At 48.7% G+C, this 13,306-nt stretch overlaps 1 protein-coding gene across 1 annotated transcript in view; it reads right to left on the bottom strand.

Moving 5' to 3' along the window:
• Nucleotides 1–13,306, bottom strand: part of Kcnn3 (potassium intermediate/small conductance calcium-activated channel, subfamily N, member 3) — a 152,331-nt gene that overhangs the window by 100,403 nt on the left and 38,622 nt on the right. The window contains exon 2 of the mRNA NM_080466.2: nucleotides 7,138–7,233. Within this exon, the coding sequence (NP_536714.2) occupies nucleotides 7,138–7,233 (96 nt within the window). The remainder of the gene's footprint in view (nucleotides 1–7,137; nucleotides 7,234–13,306) is intronic.

The raw sequence follows: 13,306 nt of genomic DNA, 5'->3' as shown, positions 1-13,306 counted from the left end.
GATTAATGTGCCCATCCTACAGAGGGTGGTGCCACCCCTGGATGGATAGTCCTGGATGTTATAAGAAATCAGGCTGAGCGGACTCATAAACAGTATTCTTCCATGACATCTGCATTAGCTCTTGCACCCAGATTCCTACCTTAAGCCTCTGTCCTGACCTCCCCGGATGATGAACTATAAGCTGTAGAACAAAATGAATCCTTTCCTCTCCAAGGTGCTGTTGATCATGGCATCTTATCACCACAGTAGACTAAGACAGCTATCTTTCTTAGTCCTTCTCCGCCTTATTCTTTGAAACAGTGTCTCACTAAAACTGGAGCTTTTAAATTTTCCTAACTTGACTGGCAGTGAACTCTAGAGATCTACCTTTCTACACACAGACACAGAGAAACACGCACATATACATACACATATGCACCCCTCAGAGGTTGCAAACACACCAAGCCCAGTTTTTGCGTAGGTGCTGGTGACCTAAAATGAGGTCCACATGGTTGGCTGGCAAGCACTTTACTGGGACATCTCCTCAGCCCCAGAACTAGTACTTCAAATGCATCAATCAAGCATCCAGGAATTCCACCCTCAGGACTGCCTATGGTGTATCTGCAGAAAGGACGGACAGCCTCTAGCTCCCATGGAAGAAAGGCATAACTTCTTCCTCCTCTTCTTGTGTAATTCCAGACCAGCTCTGTCTCTTACACATAAGGTCCCTGCTCCAAGTGATTCCAGCGCCCAGGTTCACCTCCCTAGGAAACTGACCTACCCCCTCTAGGAGACATGCCCCACTGCTTCTTCCTTCCTGACACGTGGACTCATGCCTCCTCTTATGGTGCTTAAGACGATGGGTCAGCTGGCTCAAGGTGGTGGTCAATCACATCCCAGAGGCAGGAGTGTAGAATGAGCTCTGAGCGTTAAGTAAATAGATGGGCATTCTGGCTCAGTGTTATAAATCACATGTGGGTAAACTCGCTAATTTAGAGACATCAGTTCAGAACGCAGCTGTCACACCCTTCCTCTTAAGGCCAGGTCACCTTCTAAGTTCAGAATGTGATTTGAGTTCACTTCTCTCTAGGAAGAGGGAGGCAAAGAGAAAGACTGGACTGTCTGCCTGTCCCCTGATGAGAAGATGCCACTAACCTATTTAGCAAAAGGACCCCAAAGAGTCTGCACCAGCGACACCTCCTGTATCACAGGCATCGTGTCTTGGTGACAGTACATTGTGATCACCCAGGAGGCTGCTTGGATCTCCTGGACAACAGCACCACAGTGGGTGAGCTGTTTACAAATGTGAGCTGTCTCTTGACTATAATTTATGGCCTATAATTTTAAACAAGTTCCTTGACTTCTGAAAACCCTATTGGTATTTAATAAAAAATATCCACTTTTATATACCTAATAAATGAAAATCTCCAGTTTGGGTCCCTTGGGTTCCAAACTCATAAAGTTGAAGACTCATATCTTATCACTATCGTTATGTTTCTGTCACATTAGAGGAAACTAAAGAAGTGTGCAGAGGCTTCCGTGAGATCCAGACAGGGAGTAGATAAGCCCTGTCCCCCTGAGTCAGCTAATGAAATAACACAAGTTGTAACTGATGGTGCTTGCAGCTTCTCTCCAGGGGCTTCGTGATGTGAATTCTCTCTGCTGTCCACACCCCAAGCCTAAGCCAGCACCTCCTCCCTGGGGCTCTCTACCCTTCCTCTCTTGCAGGCTCCTGGATCAGAAGGTAAACCCCTGGTTTTCCCTCTCCCTTTCAGCTGGCTCCTTGCTGGTAGCCCACCAACAGTCTATGTTCCCTGCCGCCACCTATTCAGTCTGCCCCCTCACCTACACTGCCATTCCCAGTGACTGTCATGACAAGGAATAAGTTAGGGCGAGGACAGTGTGTTCTTCAGCCCTGCCCTCCACACTGCAGATGCAAAGGCTGCTTCCTGTCCTCCCTCTTTGTAATCTTTATCAGTCTCCTAGCAGCTCCTCCCCCACTTACTTATCACCTGTCAATGTTCCTCTGGGGTCTCTGCCCTGCGCCCTTCTTTTATCTCACTGCACCTGCACACCCATCCCTAACTACTCGACATCATTAGCTCCCATTCCCACGCTGGAGGCAGCCAGAGCTCCCCCCCCCCAAGCCAGAGTAGAACCCAACACCCGTCCCACCTTGACCTCCTTCTGTGTTTTCAGTTTTAATGAATGGCATTCTCCAGCACTGAGTTATCCAAAGCAATTGGGAGACTTCTCTCTCCCTGCCAAGAAAGTAACCACCCTAATTGGTAACCAAGTCTTGTCGTTTCCATTCTCTCAGCCTCTCTAACACATGTTCCCTCCTCTGTCCCCATTCCTGTACTCATCCTGGTCAGGCATCACTGTCCTTCACCTGGATGTTGTAATCGGCTTCTAACTATCTTCCTGCCTCTAAAATTGACTCTTCTAAGACTCGCAAGCAGAGAGCATGTCTAAAATGTAAATGTCCTCCGGCTTGGCAGTCTTCTGTGATTCCTGCTACTGCCTTTCAAAGCTCCTTAGCAGGACAAACAGGTGCCACTGGGCCTGCCCACCTTCCACAATGGAGCACCACCACCCCACCCCACCCCCAGATCACTGTCCGCCCCCCAGCACTGTCTGAGACCTTAGCCTGGAGACATTCTGAACAAGACACTGAAGTTTCCACTCCTGGGCTTCTGATTATTCTATGACTTCTATTTGGGATATTGTGGAGTTTGAATAAGAATGCCCCCCATAAGCCCATATATTTGAATGCTTAGTCATCAGGAAGAGGCACTATTTAAGAAGAACTAAGAGGTGTGGCCTTGTTAGAGTAGGTGTGGCCTTGTTGGAGTGGGTGTGGCCTTGTCTAAGGTATGGCCTTGATGGAGTGAGTTGTTGGAGGAAGTTTGTCATCTAGCATGGGCTTTGAGTTTTCAAAAGCCCATGCAAGGCATCTCTCTCTCTCTCTCTCTCTCTCTCTCCCTCTCTCTCTCTCTTTCACACACACCCTCAGATCAGCTACTGCTCCAGTGCCTTGTGAGCTGCCGAGCTCCCCACCCTGATGATAATGGAGTATATAAGCCTCTGAAACTGTAAGCAAGACCCCATTTGAATGCTTTTATAAGAGTTGCCTTGGTCTTGGTGTCTCTTCACAGCCATAGAACAGTGACTGAGACAAACAGCCTTCCCATGCTGTGGGCAAGACATATAGGCCCTTATCTGAGCTGAAGCATTTTCGTAATGCCCAAATTTGTTCTTCACAACAGTCCTTGTGGTAGGGACTACCACTAATCTGATTTTTCAAGAAGGAAATAGAGTAAAGGAGAGTTTAAAACAACAACAACAAAAAACCCTAAAGGTCACCTGCCATATATCTTTACCCTAAAAGGTGAAAGAGCCTGGCCTCTACCCAAGCTGGGCTGCTCTGACATCCATGTTATCAGAAACCTGCTTTCTCCTGAGTTCAAATCCCAGCAACCACATGGTGGCTTACAACCATCTGTAATGAGATCTGACGCCCTCTTCTGGTGTGTCTGAAGACCGCTACAGTGTACTTACATATAACAATAAATAAACAATATACATAGAAACAATAATCTTTTTTTTAAAAAAAGAAAGAAGGAAAGAAAGAAAAAGAAAACCTGCTTTCAAGGACAGCATCAGACACAGTTGAGGCTGGCAACCCCTCAGAGAAGCGATGGTGATGTCAGAGTTTCTAGGGATAAGAGCTCCTCACTGGCTGTGCACAGAGTGACCTCACTAAACCCCTGCTGAATAAATAATGGAGCTGGATGGGCAGTGGAGAAGAGACAGCAAACTATCAGGAGGGCAGCCAAGCCCAGTGCCTTCTGCATTAAGCAGGGGTGCACCAAGGGCATCTGAAACATAATGACACAGGAGTGCATTGTCTATGAACAAGTATGGGTTCCCGCTACATTTTAGCGAAGGTCCAAATTGCATAGCTTTTGCATTTTCCTTTCTTCTCAGAATACACTGGCCTGGGGATAAAAGGTACCTGAATCTTTCAAAGCTCCACTCTAAAAATGCCACAAAAGATGAAGGCTGAGGAGAGGCGGGGTGAGCATCTTCAACAACAGAAGTGACCACATGGCAACCTGGCTCTGTCCTTGATGCTCCAGAGACAGGAGTGGGGCTGAGAGCAAGTTCCTCTCTGCAGAATGGGGTGTGTTCTAAATGCATGCTGTCACTGGTAGGTGACCCTCCCCAGGCCGTTACTGTAGCACTCAGAGAGCCCAGCAGGCCCTGTGCTAGGCAGGTGGCCTTAGGAGATGGCACAGCCACAGCCTTCCCACCCTGCTCACCCCAGCAGTGGCTGACCTGCCCTGAGGATGGCATTTCCATTGCTTCCCCCTGGAAACTCTCTGTTAGTCACACTAAACACTCAGTAACCAGGACCCTGAAAGATGAGCAGCCACACCTAGACTGGATAACTTAAAACCAGGACCCTAATAATTAGACAAGGAAACTGAGGCTCAGGACCACACGCAAAATCATGATGTCACTAGTTTTAGAAACAAGAGTTCTTTAGTCCAGTACCTTCTATCCCATCTCTCTGTCAGGCATTGTATATTTTTGGAAATGCAAATATTAACGACATCTGTGTTTCTTTGTTTCTGAAGTGATGGAGAAAGCCATCATGCAGAAAGCTGTAGTCTGGCCAGGTGATTGCAGATGGGAACACCTCTCTTGCTGGCTCTCTGGGGCTAAACCATTCCGATTCCCTTCAAGGAGACAAGAGACAGCCCAGACAGCTGTAGGGAGAATGCGAGTGTTAAGGTGAAGACACTGTCACTTCCCCTGGGAGTCAGTGGGTACAGCACAATGAGGGTCTACGTCATGGAAACCGAGCCTAGCTACAGCAGGAGGAGAGCCAGACACTTGCAGTTCTGGGCAGCAGTGCTAGTGGCCATGAGGCTGGCTCACCTGGCATATTCCAAAATGCAGCTAGAAGTTAGAGGACAGCTGTGTGTGGAACAGGAAAGAGAGTAAGGTTTCCATTTCTAGAAACCATACTGTTCCCGGTACCATTCCCACACCCTTAAGAATTCACCAGAATGGATGGTGGGACTCTCATTCTTTGGGTGGGAAACTGAGGATTTATTATCATCCAAGGTCATCCAGCCTGCAGTGACTGAGGTAGGAGTCAAAGCCACTACTTTGGTCTGATGTGTAGCTCAGAAGCAGAACACTGGCCAGATAAGCCCAGAGCCTGTGCTCCATCCCAGAACAACACATAACAACAATTATATAATTAAATCAATATCAGTAATAAATAATATTAATTAAAAAGACCAAAGCCACCCATTTCACCTTGTTTCTCTAAAACTGTGAGTGCTGGGCCAACAATGTAAGTTACCCAGAGAGCGTGGTTAGGGCTGAAACAGACTGGTCCTAAGCTGAGGGTGAACTAGGGTCTGCCAGCAGCATGGCTCTGTCCCCCAAGACCAGAGGCTTTGCAGTTGAACTAGGTCAGGTCTGTGGACCTGAAGTAGGAAAGAGGCCTGACCCTAAGAGAATCCGAGACCTTGCTCCTTCCTCACAATGTCTGGAGCAGAAAGGAGAGGTGTCTGGGAGGCCCTCCGTGTGCTAGAAACTGCCCGCTGCCCTTCCTCCCAATCCAGGTCCAGCTGAGTTTTGACTCTTCTTTTTCAACCTGGCCTCTATGACAACTTCCCACACAGCCCATCTCAGATGAAAACATGAGGGCACCCAGAGGTTGAAGAGCCTCAGAACCCCGTCCAGCTGGGTCCAGGTAGGGATGAAGCCAATGCTGAAGGTTCCATCCTGGCATGGTCCCTTGGTCATCGTCACTTATACTACTGGCTCCTTTCAGAGATTTGCTGGACGGTGGTCTGGGTTTGAGTCCAGAAGCTTTGCCCAGTTAGAACGCTATGAAAAAAGTTGCCTAGTAACCTCTGTACTCGGCCCTCAAAGTATAGCCCAATCTAAGTACACAAGACTGCAAAACACTAGAGTCCAGCCTCTAAATGGGTGTCCTATGCCACTGACATACTGAGAGTCCTATGGCCAGAAGAAGACCTACAGTAAAAACCACCACATCCCATCCAGCCACAGGAACTCCAGAACTTGGCTAGAAGCTGGACCCAGGGACAGGGAGGCTCCCCATGATATCTCTGTGTCAGGACAATGAGGACAAATGGACCTAAGCTTACCAGCATGCCAGCTAGCATTTACACATACACACAACCTTTTTACTCTACCCTCACAGGAGCCCAGCAAAGTTGAATAAAGCTTCCTTGTTCCAGGTGAGGAGGCTGAGACCCAGAAAGGTCACAGGACCAGCCAAAAACACACAGTAAGAAGAAGTCCTGGCCAAGACTTGACCCCAGTCTTTCTGACTCCTGAGTTCTGGTCTTCGTCAGTCTCTTCCTGCTGCCCAGATGTAATTCTGTCCATGCTCCTCTGACCAGAAGATGGGGGGCGGGGGCGGGGGGAGTATCCAGATTCACACACACATGATCAGAAACATCTGGATATCTTGGATGACCTGGGTCAGCAGTGAGCAGATCAGTCTGCAGGCCCCGGGGGTGGGGGAAGGGTGACAACTCACTGCCACAAGAGGATGCCGGGGTCCACTCAATCCTGCCTCAGTCTCACAGTTTAAGTTGAACCAACCTCCCTATATAACCAGCCAAGCTGGGTGAATACCCAGATGTCCAGGAAACATTTCCCAGAGTACTGAACCAACCCTAGGCAGCCAGAAATAGAGGCCTTACCTCAACCACATCACACATTACATCTTCTCTTGCTAGAAAATGACAGGCACATCCCAGCCTGGTGGCTTCAGAGGAGGAGTCTCCACATTCAAAACTTGCAGGCTCCCTGCTGGTGTTTGAGGCACTGTGTGTGTGTGTGTGTGTGTGTGTGTGTGTGTGTGTGTCTATATATGTGTGCACCCCCACACAGCCACCATTCATGAAGCCTTATGCCTATTTATGAGATCACCCGAGAGGAGGGTCACAGGGTAGCCTCAAGACACCCTCCGTGAGGACCCAAAGAGAAGATTTCAAACACCATCTTGTGGGGCCACTCAAGTTGGGTTGGGGATGGGTGGGTTCAGTCCAGACCAAGGCAGCAGGATAGGCTGCTACTAGAAGTCAGGGAGTGACATACCTGTACTTCCCTTGTGTGATAGGCGATGATCAAACCAAGCAGGATGACGGTGGATAAACTGATAAGGCATTTCAGGGCCAACGAAAACATGGAATCCTGCAGGAGAGAGGGAAAGAGAGTTAGGGAGCCAGGCGGGAAACAGCACATGGAAGAGGTATAACAGGAAACAGCAGGGCAGAGGACAAACCATCCCCAGTTCCTCCTAGGAGCAGGGTAGAGCAGTTAGCCTGAGCCCAGGCTGCCCCTTGTGAGCCTTTGCTTTCAAGGAGAAAACATCCTTGCTTTTCCAGAATGACCCCACTATGCACAAGGTTTTATGTATGTGATACCTGGCTAGAGTCTAGTTACTGCTGTGTTGAATACTTGCCTCCACGCTCATAAGTCGCATGGGCGTAATTATTTTTTGTGCCACTATTATATGGTTTGGGTGTCCGTACCATGACAGCTTGTGTTTCTATCGTAACACAATCCAGAAGATTTTGAGGTCGCTTTTGTCTCTGGCCATGAAGAGCTCCATCAGAAATAAATCAGAATGTCCTGGTCGCTGCTCTGTCCCCTGGCTCAAGCCAAGGGCAGGAGAGGGAGACGAGAACAGCAGAAGAATCACTGGATGAGGGGCCAGCAAAGGAGCAGAAAGAGGTCCAGGGCAGGGGAAGGTTGTGGTGGCCTGCTGCTCAGGGCAGAGGATGCTCCCTGCAACTTCAGCCCAGATGGCTTAGAGAGCCTAGAGTCTGTGCGTAAGCTCTTTGGCTGTCTGCTGAGTCCAGAACCTGCCCCAGCCACTCAGAGCTGCATGACCATCAATGGTACCTGAAGCAGCTTGGCTCAGTGAGTGCTGGCTGTCAGTACTGTTCGCCCCTTTCCATCAGAGCATCTAGTTAGGGCTTGCCACACTCCTGAGTGGGGTGAGTCTGTAAGGAGAGCTATCTCCAGTCATAAAGGAACACAGGAAGAGCCCTGAGCAAAGGCCGTTGGGAGGTCAGGCAGCATTTCCAAGGACCACCAAGTGGGCTCTCTACATGGTCTGAGAGCCAAGGAAGACCAAAGAAACAATGCTAATCAATAATGCCCAATTTCTGCTCCCCCCCACCACCTGTATAGAATGCCATGGGGGAGGGGGTGAATATATTACACCAGAGTTCAGAGCCAGGGCCTCAGACCCCCAGGCCAGATCACTGCTCATTGCCCTGGGCCAACTCTCCACCAGGAGACAGGAATGCTCCTGACAAGACCCAAATGGCAGATCAAGACAAGAGACCAAAACCCAATCAGGCGATAAAGACTATAACTCTAGTTTTCTCTCTAGAGCAGCGATGGTTATAAGCAACTATGGTGCATTGCAAAAACAACTAGAAAAGGACCAAGGTTCTTACCACATAGAACTGCACAAAGTTTGAGGTGATGGGGGTTGCTGATCAAGGTGATATGATAATTACACACCAATGCACGTTTCCAAGCCACTAATGAAACTTCCATGAAGGGGTACAAATACTATGTCTCAAGCCAAAACAACTAAGATAACAATGGAAGAGATTTCAACAGCAAGACATGATTAATTGCCAAATGATACTATGGGAGAATTGAGGCAGAGGTGAAAGGAATTTGGGACCTGCAGAGCCATATGGTTCAATATGGCAGCTACTGTTAAGGGGACAGCTTGATCCTTGAATCCAGGACTTGCGGGTGCCCATGCTGACACTCTCCCCCACCCACTGTGAACGGGAGCTGCTCTCTCTCTCTCTCTCTCTCTCTGGTGTGTCTGGCCCTTCCAGCATTCATTTCTTTGATATGGCTATTGAGACCAATTTTATGCCAGGCACAAATTAGCCCTGGAGCCATAAGGGAGAACCAGTGAAATAACTCATGCGTTCATTCACTCGCAGTTTGGTTCCTTGTGTGTTTGGGTTTGTATCATCTGTTGATGTGCACAGGTAACAGCAGGCATGTGCATGCACTACAGCACTCACGTGGAAGCCAACGGACAACCTTTGCAAGTCAGTTCTCCCCTTCCACCTTCATGTGAGGTCCAGGAACTGAACTCAGATCATCGGGCTTCAGTGGCACCTGCTTTCACCTGCGACCCCATCTCCCCAAGACCCCATTTTGTTGTTTTCTGAGACAAGGTCTGGTTATATAAACTCACCATCTTCCTACCTCAGCATCCCAAGTTATAATTCATTTAATTTTTACAACGATTTCAACCAGTTCTTGCTTGCTGAGTGAGTACCTATTGGATACACTACCATGTGGTCCATGCTGGGGGACAGACAGAGCGGCCCCGCCCACCAGGAGGGCCCCGCCCACCAGAGATTTTCAGTTTGTCTTCTTGCACAAACTCTCACTTACTTGCATTATATGATCTAGCTGTGGAGGAATGTGTAGATTCTGTACTACCCAAAATCGGACAAAGGCTAGGGGTATAACTCAGTAGTAGTGTAGCTCAGAGGTAGAGGAGTACTAGCCACACAGGTCCCAGGTTCCGTTCCCAGCACTGAGCCTATTTTAGCATCTTCCATGACCTTCAGAATTGCTAAGTACCCAGAGTACCTCCTTGAGCTCACGTATATAAGGGTGTCTCGGGGAGTCCTGGTGCTTTTCTGATGCAATGTGGGCAACAAGGAAAATAGAACACAGTTCTGACCCTCCAGAAGGTTCCAACCTTTGAAAGCTTACTTGATGCTGATCCCAGACCTAGCTGGGGCTGAAAAAAAAAGAGGGTGGGGGGAGGCTGGAAGCTCAGGGACACAAGGTTGATGTGGGACCAGATGAATTTCTCTACAGGAAAGAACTGGGACAGCTTACAGTGCTTTCCGGCCAGAAGTGAGCATAAGGTCCTTGTCAGAGGGGCCCAGAGGCATGTAGGGAGCATCACGCCCACTCCAGGATGGCTTGTGACCAGTGGCACACTTCCACCTCCATTTCATGTTCTTGGCAGAAATTAGCTAAAGTCAGCCTCTAAGTGTGTTTCCATCATTTTCAGGGAAAGAGATAAAGGATGGGGGCCAGACGCTGTCTCCTCTCCTTTAAACCTCTTCCATTTCTTCTCAAAGTTGTTGCTTTTCTATTAAAAGGCAGCTCCCAGCTGCTCAGTGGTTTTGCCTGGTGCAGCCTGCTGGGCCAGCAGCAGCCTGCAGAGAGACACAGCTACACTGGACTAATGGAGAGTTACATACAGCCTTGAGATCTCATCCCCTGGGAAATAAGTCGAGGAAGTCTAACTGGATCTAGAACATTTTTCTATTCGCTAAAATGTTGAATTATCTTCTTTTCCACCTGAACTCCACTGACATGACTCTCCGGGTGACACCAATGACACAGGCTGACTAATTAGTCACCAAACACCACATGGTGGGGCACCTGCCATACCTGCTGCGCCCCAACCTGCTCCATCTGGGGCCTTAAAATTGACTCGATGGCTTGGGAGGAGTCCCATGACCAACTGATCAACCCTTTTCCCTTGCATTTTTAAAAACAAAGAAATAATCCCCAGCACGAAGAATACACAGGGGCATTTTTATATGTGAAGATTTTACTTTTAGTCTTAGAATCTGAATGTAAGAGGGGTGCATGTGAGTGCAGCACCCACGGAGTCTGGAAGAGGGAGTCAGATCCCCGGCTAGAGTTACAGGCAGTTGTAAATCTCCCAATGTGGCTGCTGGGAGCCACATTCTGGTCCTCTGCAAAAACAGGTTGCACTCTTAACGGCTGGGCCACCTCTCTGGCACTCTATCGGGAGTCGTTTTTATATCCGTCTAGTCCTACAGGGTCATGGATGTGCAAGCGGCTCAGACCATCTAAGGACACCCAATGATGGACACTAGTACATCCCTAAAGACAGAGAGTATCTGAAGACATGGAGAGAAATTGTGACGGAATATTAACTGGAAAGCTTTGAACTCCAAACCGTTCTGGTTCTGATTGTTTTTGAAATTTCCCATGTAGAAAAAGATTGTGGAAAATATCAATATTCAGCATTGTAGGGCATTTTCTTACCATGTTCCTTCTCTCCTCAAATTATTAATAAGGACATAGCATTTTGTTATTGACAAGTTTATTTTTCAAAATCTGAGCCCTGCGCTGCCAGTAAGAGGCTTTTGTGCAGTGGAGAGATCGAGCTTTTCGTGTCACATGCACTCTACCACCCACGGGTGACAGCAGGAGCCCATGCAAGCCTCAGGTCCATCCCTGCAATGGGGATGAACCACCGAAGCTTCTCTGGGCTTTGAGACTCCGTTTCACTTACTCACGCCCGTTTCCTAGTGTCAGGCTGGAATTGTAACTATTCTCAGCCTGAGCAGGGAAATTCGAACTGACACCAGCTGGGAGCTTCGGCCTCTGAGTCCCTGGGCTGGGCTTAGGGACTCGCACCCGCTTCAGACCAGTCTTATTGCTCCATGGATTCACAGGACTAGACAAATATAAAAACGACTCCCGATAGAGTACCAGAGAGGTGATCCAGCCGTTAAGAGTGCAACCTGTTTTTGCAGAGGACCAGAACATAACACACTTATACTATATGGTCCCCTCACCTATTTGATGCCCTGAATCTAAGAGGCGCTTAGTAAGCACTTTATAGCTAATCTTCTTTGAACTCTGATCATGTGCTACCTCCAGCCACACACCTAGCACGCATTTTATCTCACCTCTGGTAGAACCTAATGTTTCCATTTTACTGATAAAACGATACTAGTTGGAGAGTTGTTAAAGTGACTTCTCCAAGGTCATGCGACGAACTCGGATTTTAGTTTGCCAGATTTTACTTACCCTGCCCTTCAGTGTCCCAGGTACTGTGTATCTTGTTACCTCAGTGGAGCCTTGGGCTGCACAAGAGACGAATGGCTGGGTAGGAGACCAAGACACATTCCTGGAGATGTTCCTACAGTGTGGTCCCTGTCCTGCTCCTGAGGCAGCCCTTCTCGGGTCTGTGATTACCCACTGATAGTAATCTAGAACAAAGCATTGCTGCTGCTGCTGCTGCTGCTGCTGCTACAGGCACCTACCATGCAAGGGAGGCATCATGGACTCTCTTTCGGGGACAGAGAAACTGAGGCTCCAAGAAGCCTAACTTGTCAAAGGGCATAGCCAAAAAAAAAAAAAAAATGGCAAAGTCAGGAGGTTTGAGGGAGCCATGTTGCCACCTATACCTCTCTCAAGCTGTGAGCCTGCTGCCCTGAGGCTGAGCCCACTGGCCTCCAGATTCAAAGAGAAGCTGCTCACGGCTGCTGGGTCCCTTTCTGGGGCTGTGCACAGGGTGATGGAGTGGTTCCCAGGCCTCTGAGCCAGCGGTATAAATTGCTCTCCTGGCCTGCCTGGTAGCTTCCAGAGACAGGCCAGAATTGTAATGATTACAGTAGATCTTCCCAGAGACTTTGAAGTTTTTAATGTGTTTTATTGTTTGGAACATTGAGAAGGGGGGGCAGGCAGAAGATGATGCACGGAGTCAGGTAAGGGCACCAGCCAAAGTCAACATAAGCTTCCCCAGCACAAGGATGCGCAGGCTCCTCCCCCAGCCAAGGTAATGAGCTCCAGGGCTGTGCATGTGAGCACGCAGTGCACGCACATGGCCCATTCATGACTCCTGTCACTCGTTAGAAGCCCTCAAGGGAGAAAGGTGATAGCATCCAGAACCTGTATTTCCCGAGTTAAGGTCTGATGCGCCTTCCTGACTTCACCTCGGTTGGTGCATTCGACTTGGGGAAATAATTGAGTTAGAAATCTTTTCTGTTTAATAAGGTCAACCTTTGCTTCAATTTCATGGAACCGCTCCAAGACTGATTGATATTCAGCACTGGCTTCGTACTGTAGCTCTGTAATGGTTGTCCTAATTAGACACTCTTGCTAATTAATGCTATGCAGATTAAGCCAGGCCTTCCTTCCCTGATTCCCCACCCCCAGTCCCCTGGCAGGGAAGTCAGCGTTCCTGGCTGCTGATCTCCAGGGACACCCGGCTTCTCTTCCCTACCTGGGCTTTGGTTCTGCACCTAGCCTAGCCTTCCTTTTCCCTGGCTCCCATCTGCACCTTTCTCCTGACTTTGCCTTCTGAACTTTCACTACCTTGCCCGATCAGACCTTAGCTGGTCTTCCTCCTGGGTGTAGCTGCCTGAGGTCGTCAGGGTCATGAAATCACCTGAGGTCATGCTGGGCCTACCAGCATCCTTGGCATGATGTC

The sequence above is a fragment of the Mus musculus genome, chromosome 3 (assembly GCF_000001635.26).
Source record: "Mus musculus strain C57BL/6J chromosome 3, GRCm38.p6 C57BL/6J".
In the NCBI taxonomy this organism is placed as follows: Eukaryota; Metazoa; Chordata; class Mammalia; order Rodentia; family Muridae; genus Mus; species Mus musculus.
Note: the sequence above shows the minus strand (reverse complement) of the source record. Positions and strands in the feature narration are given on the sequence as shown.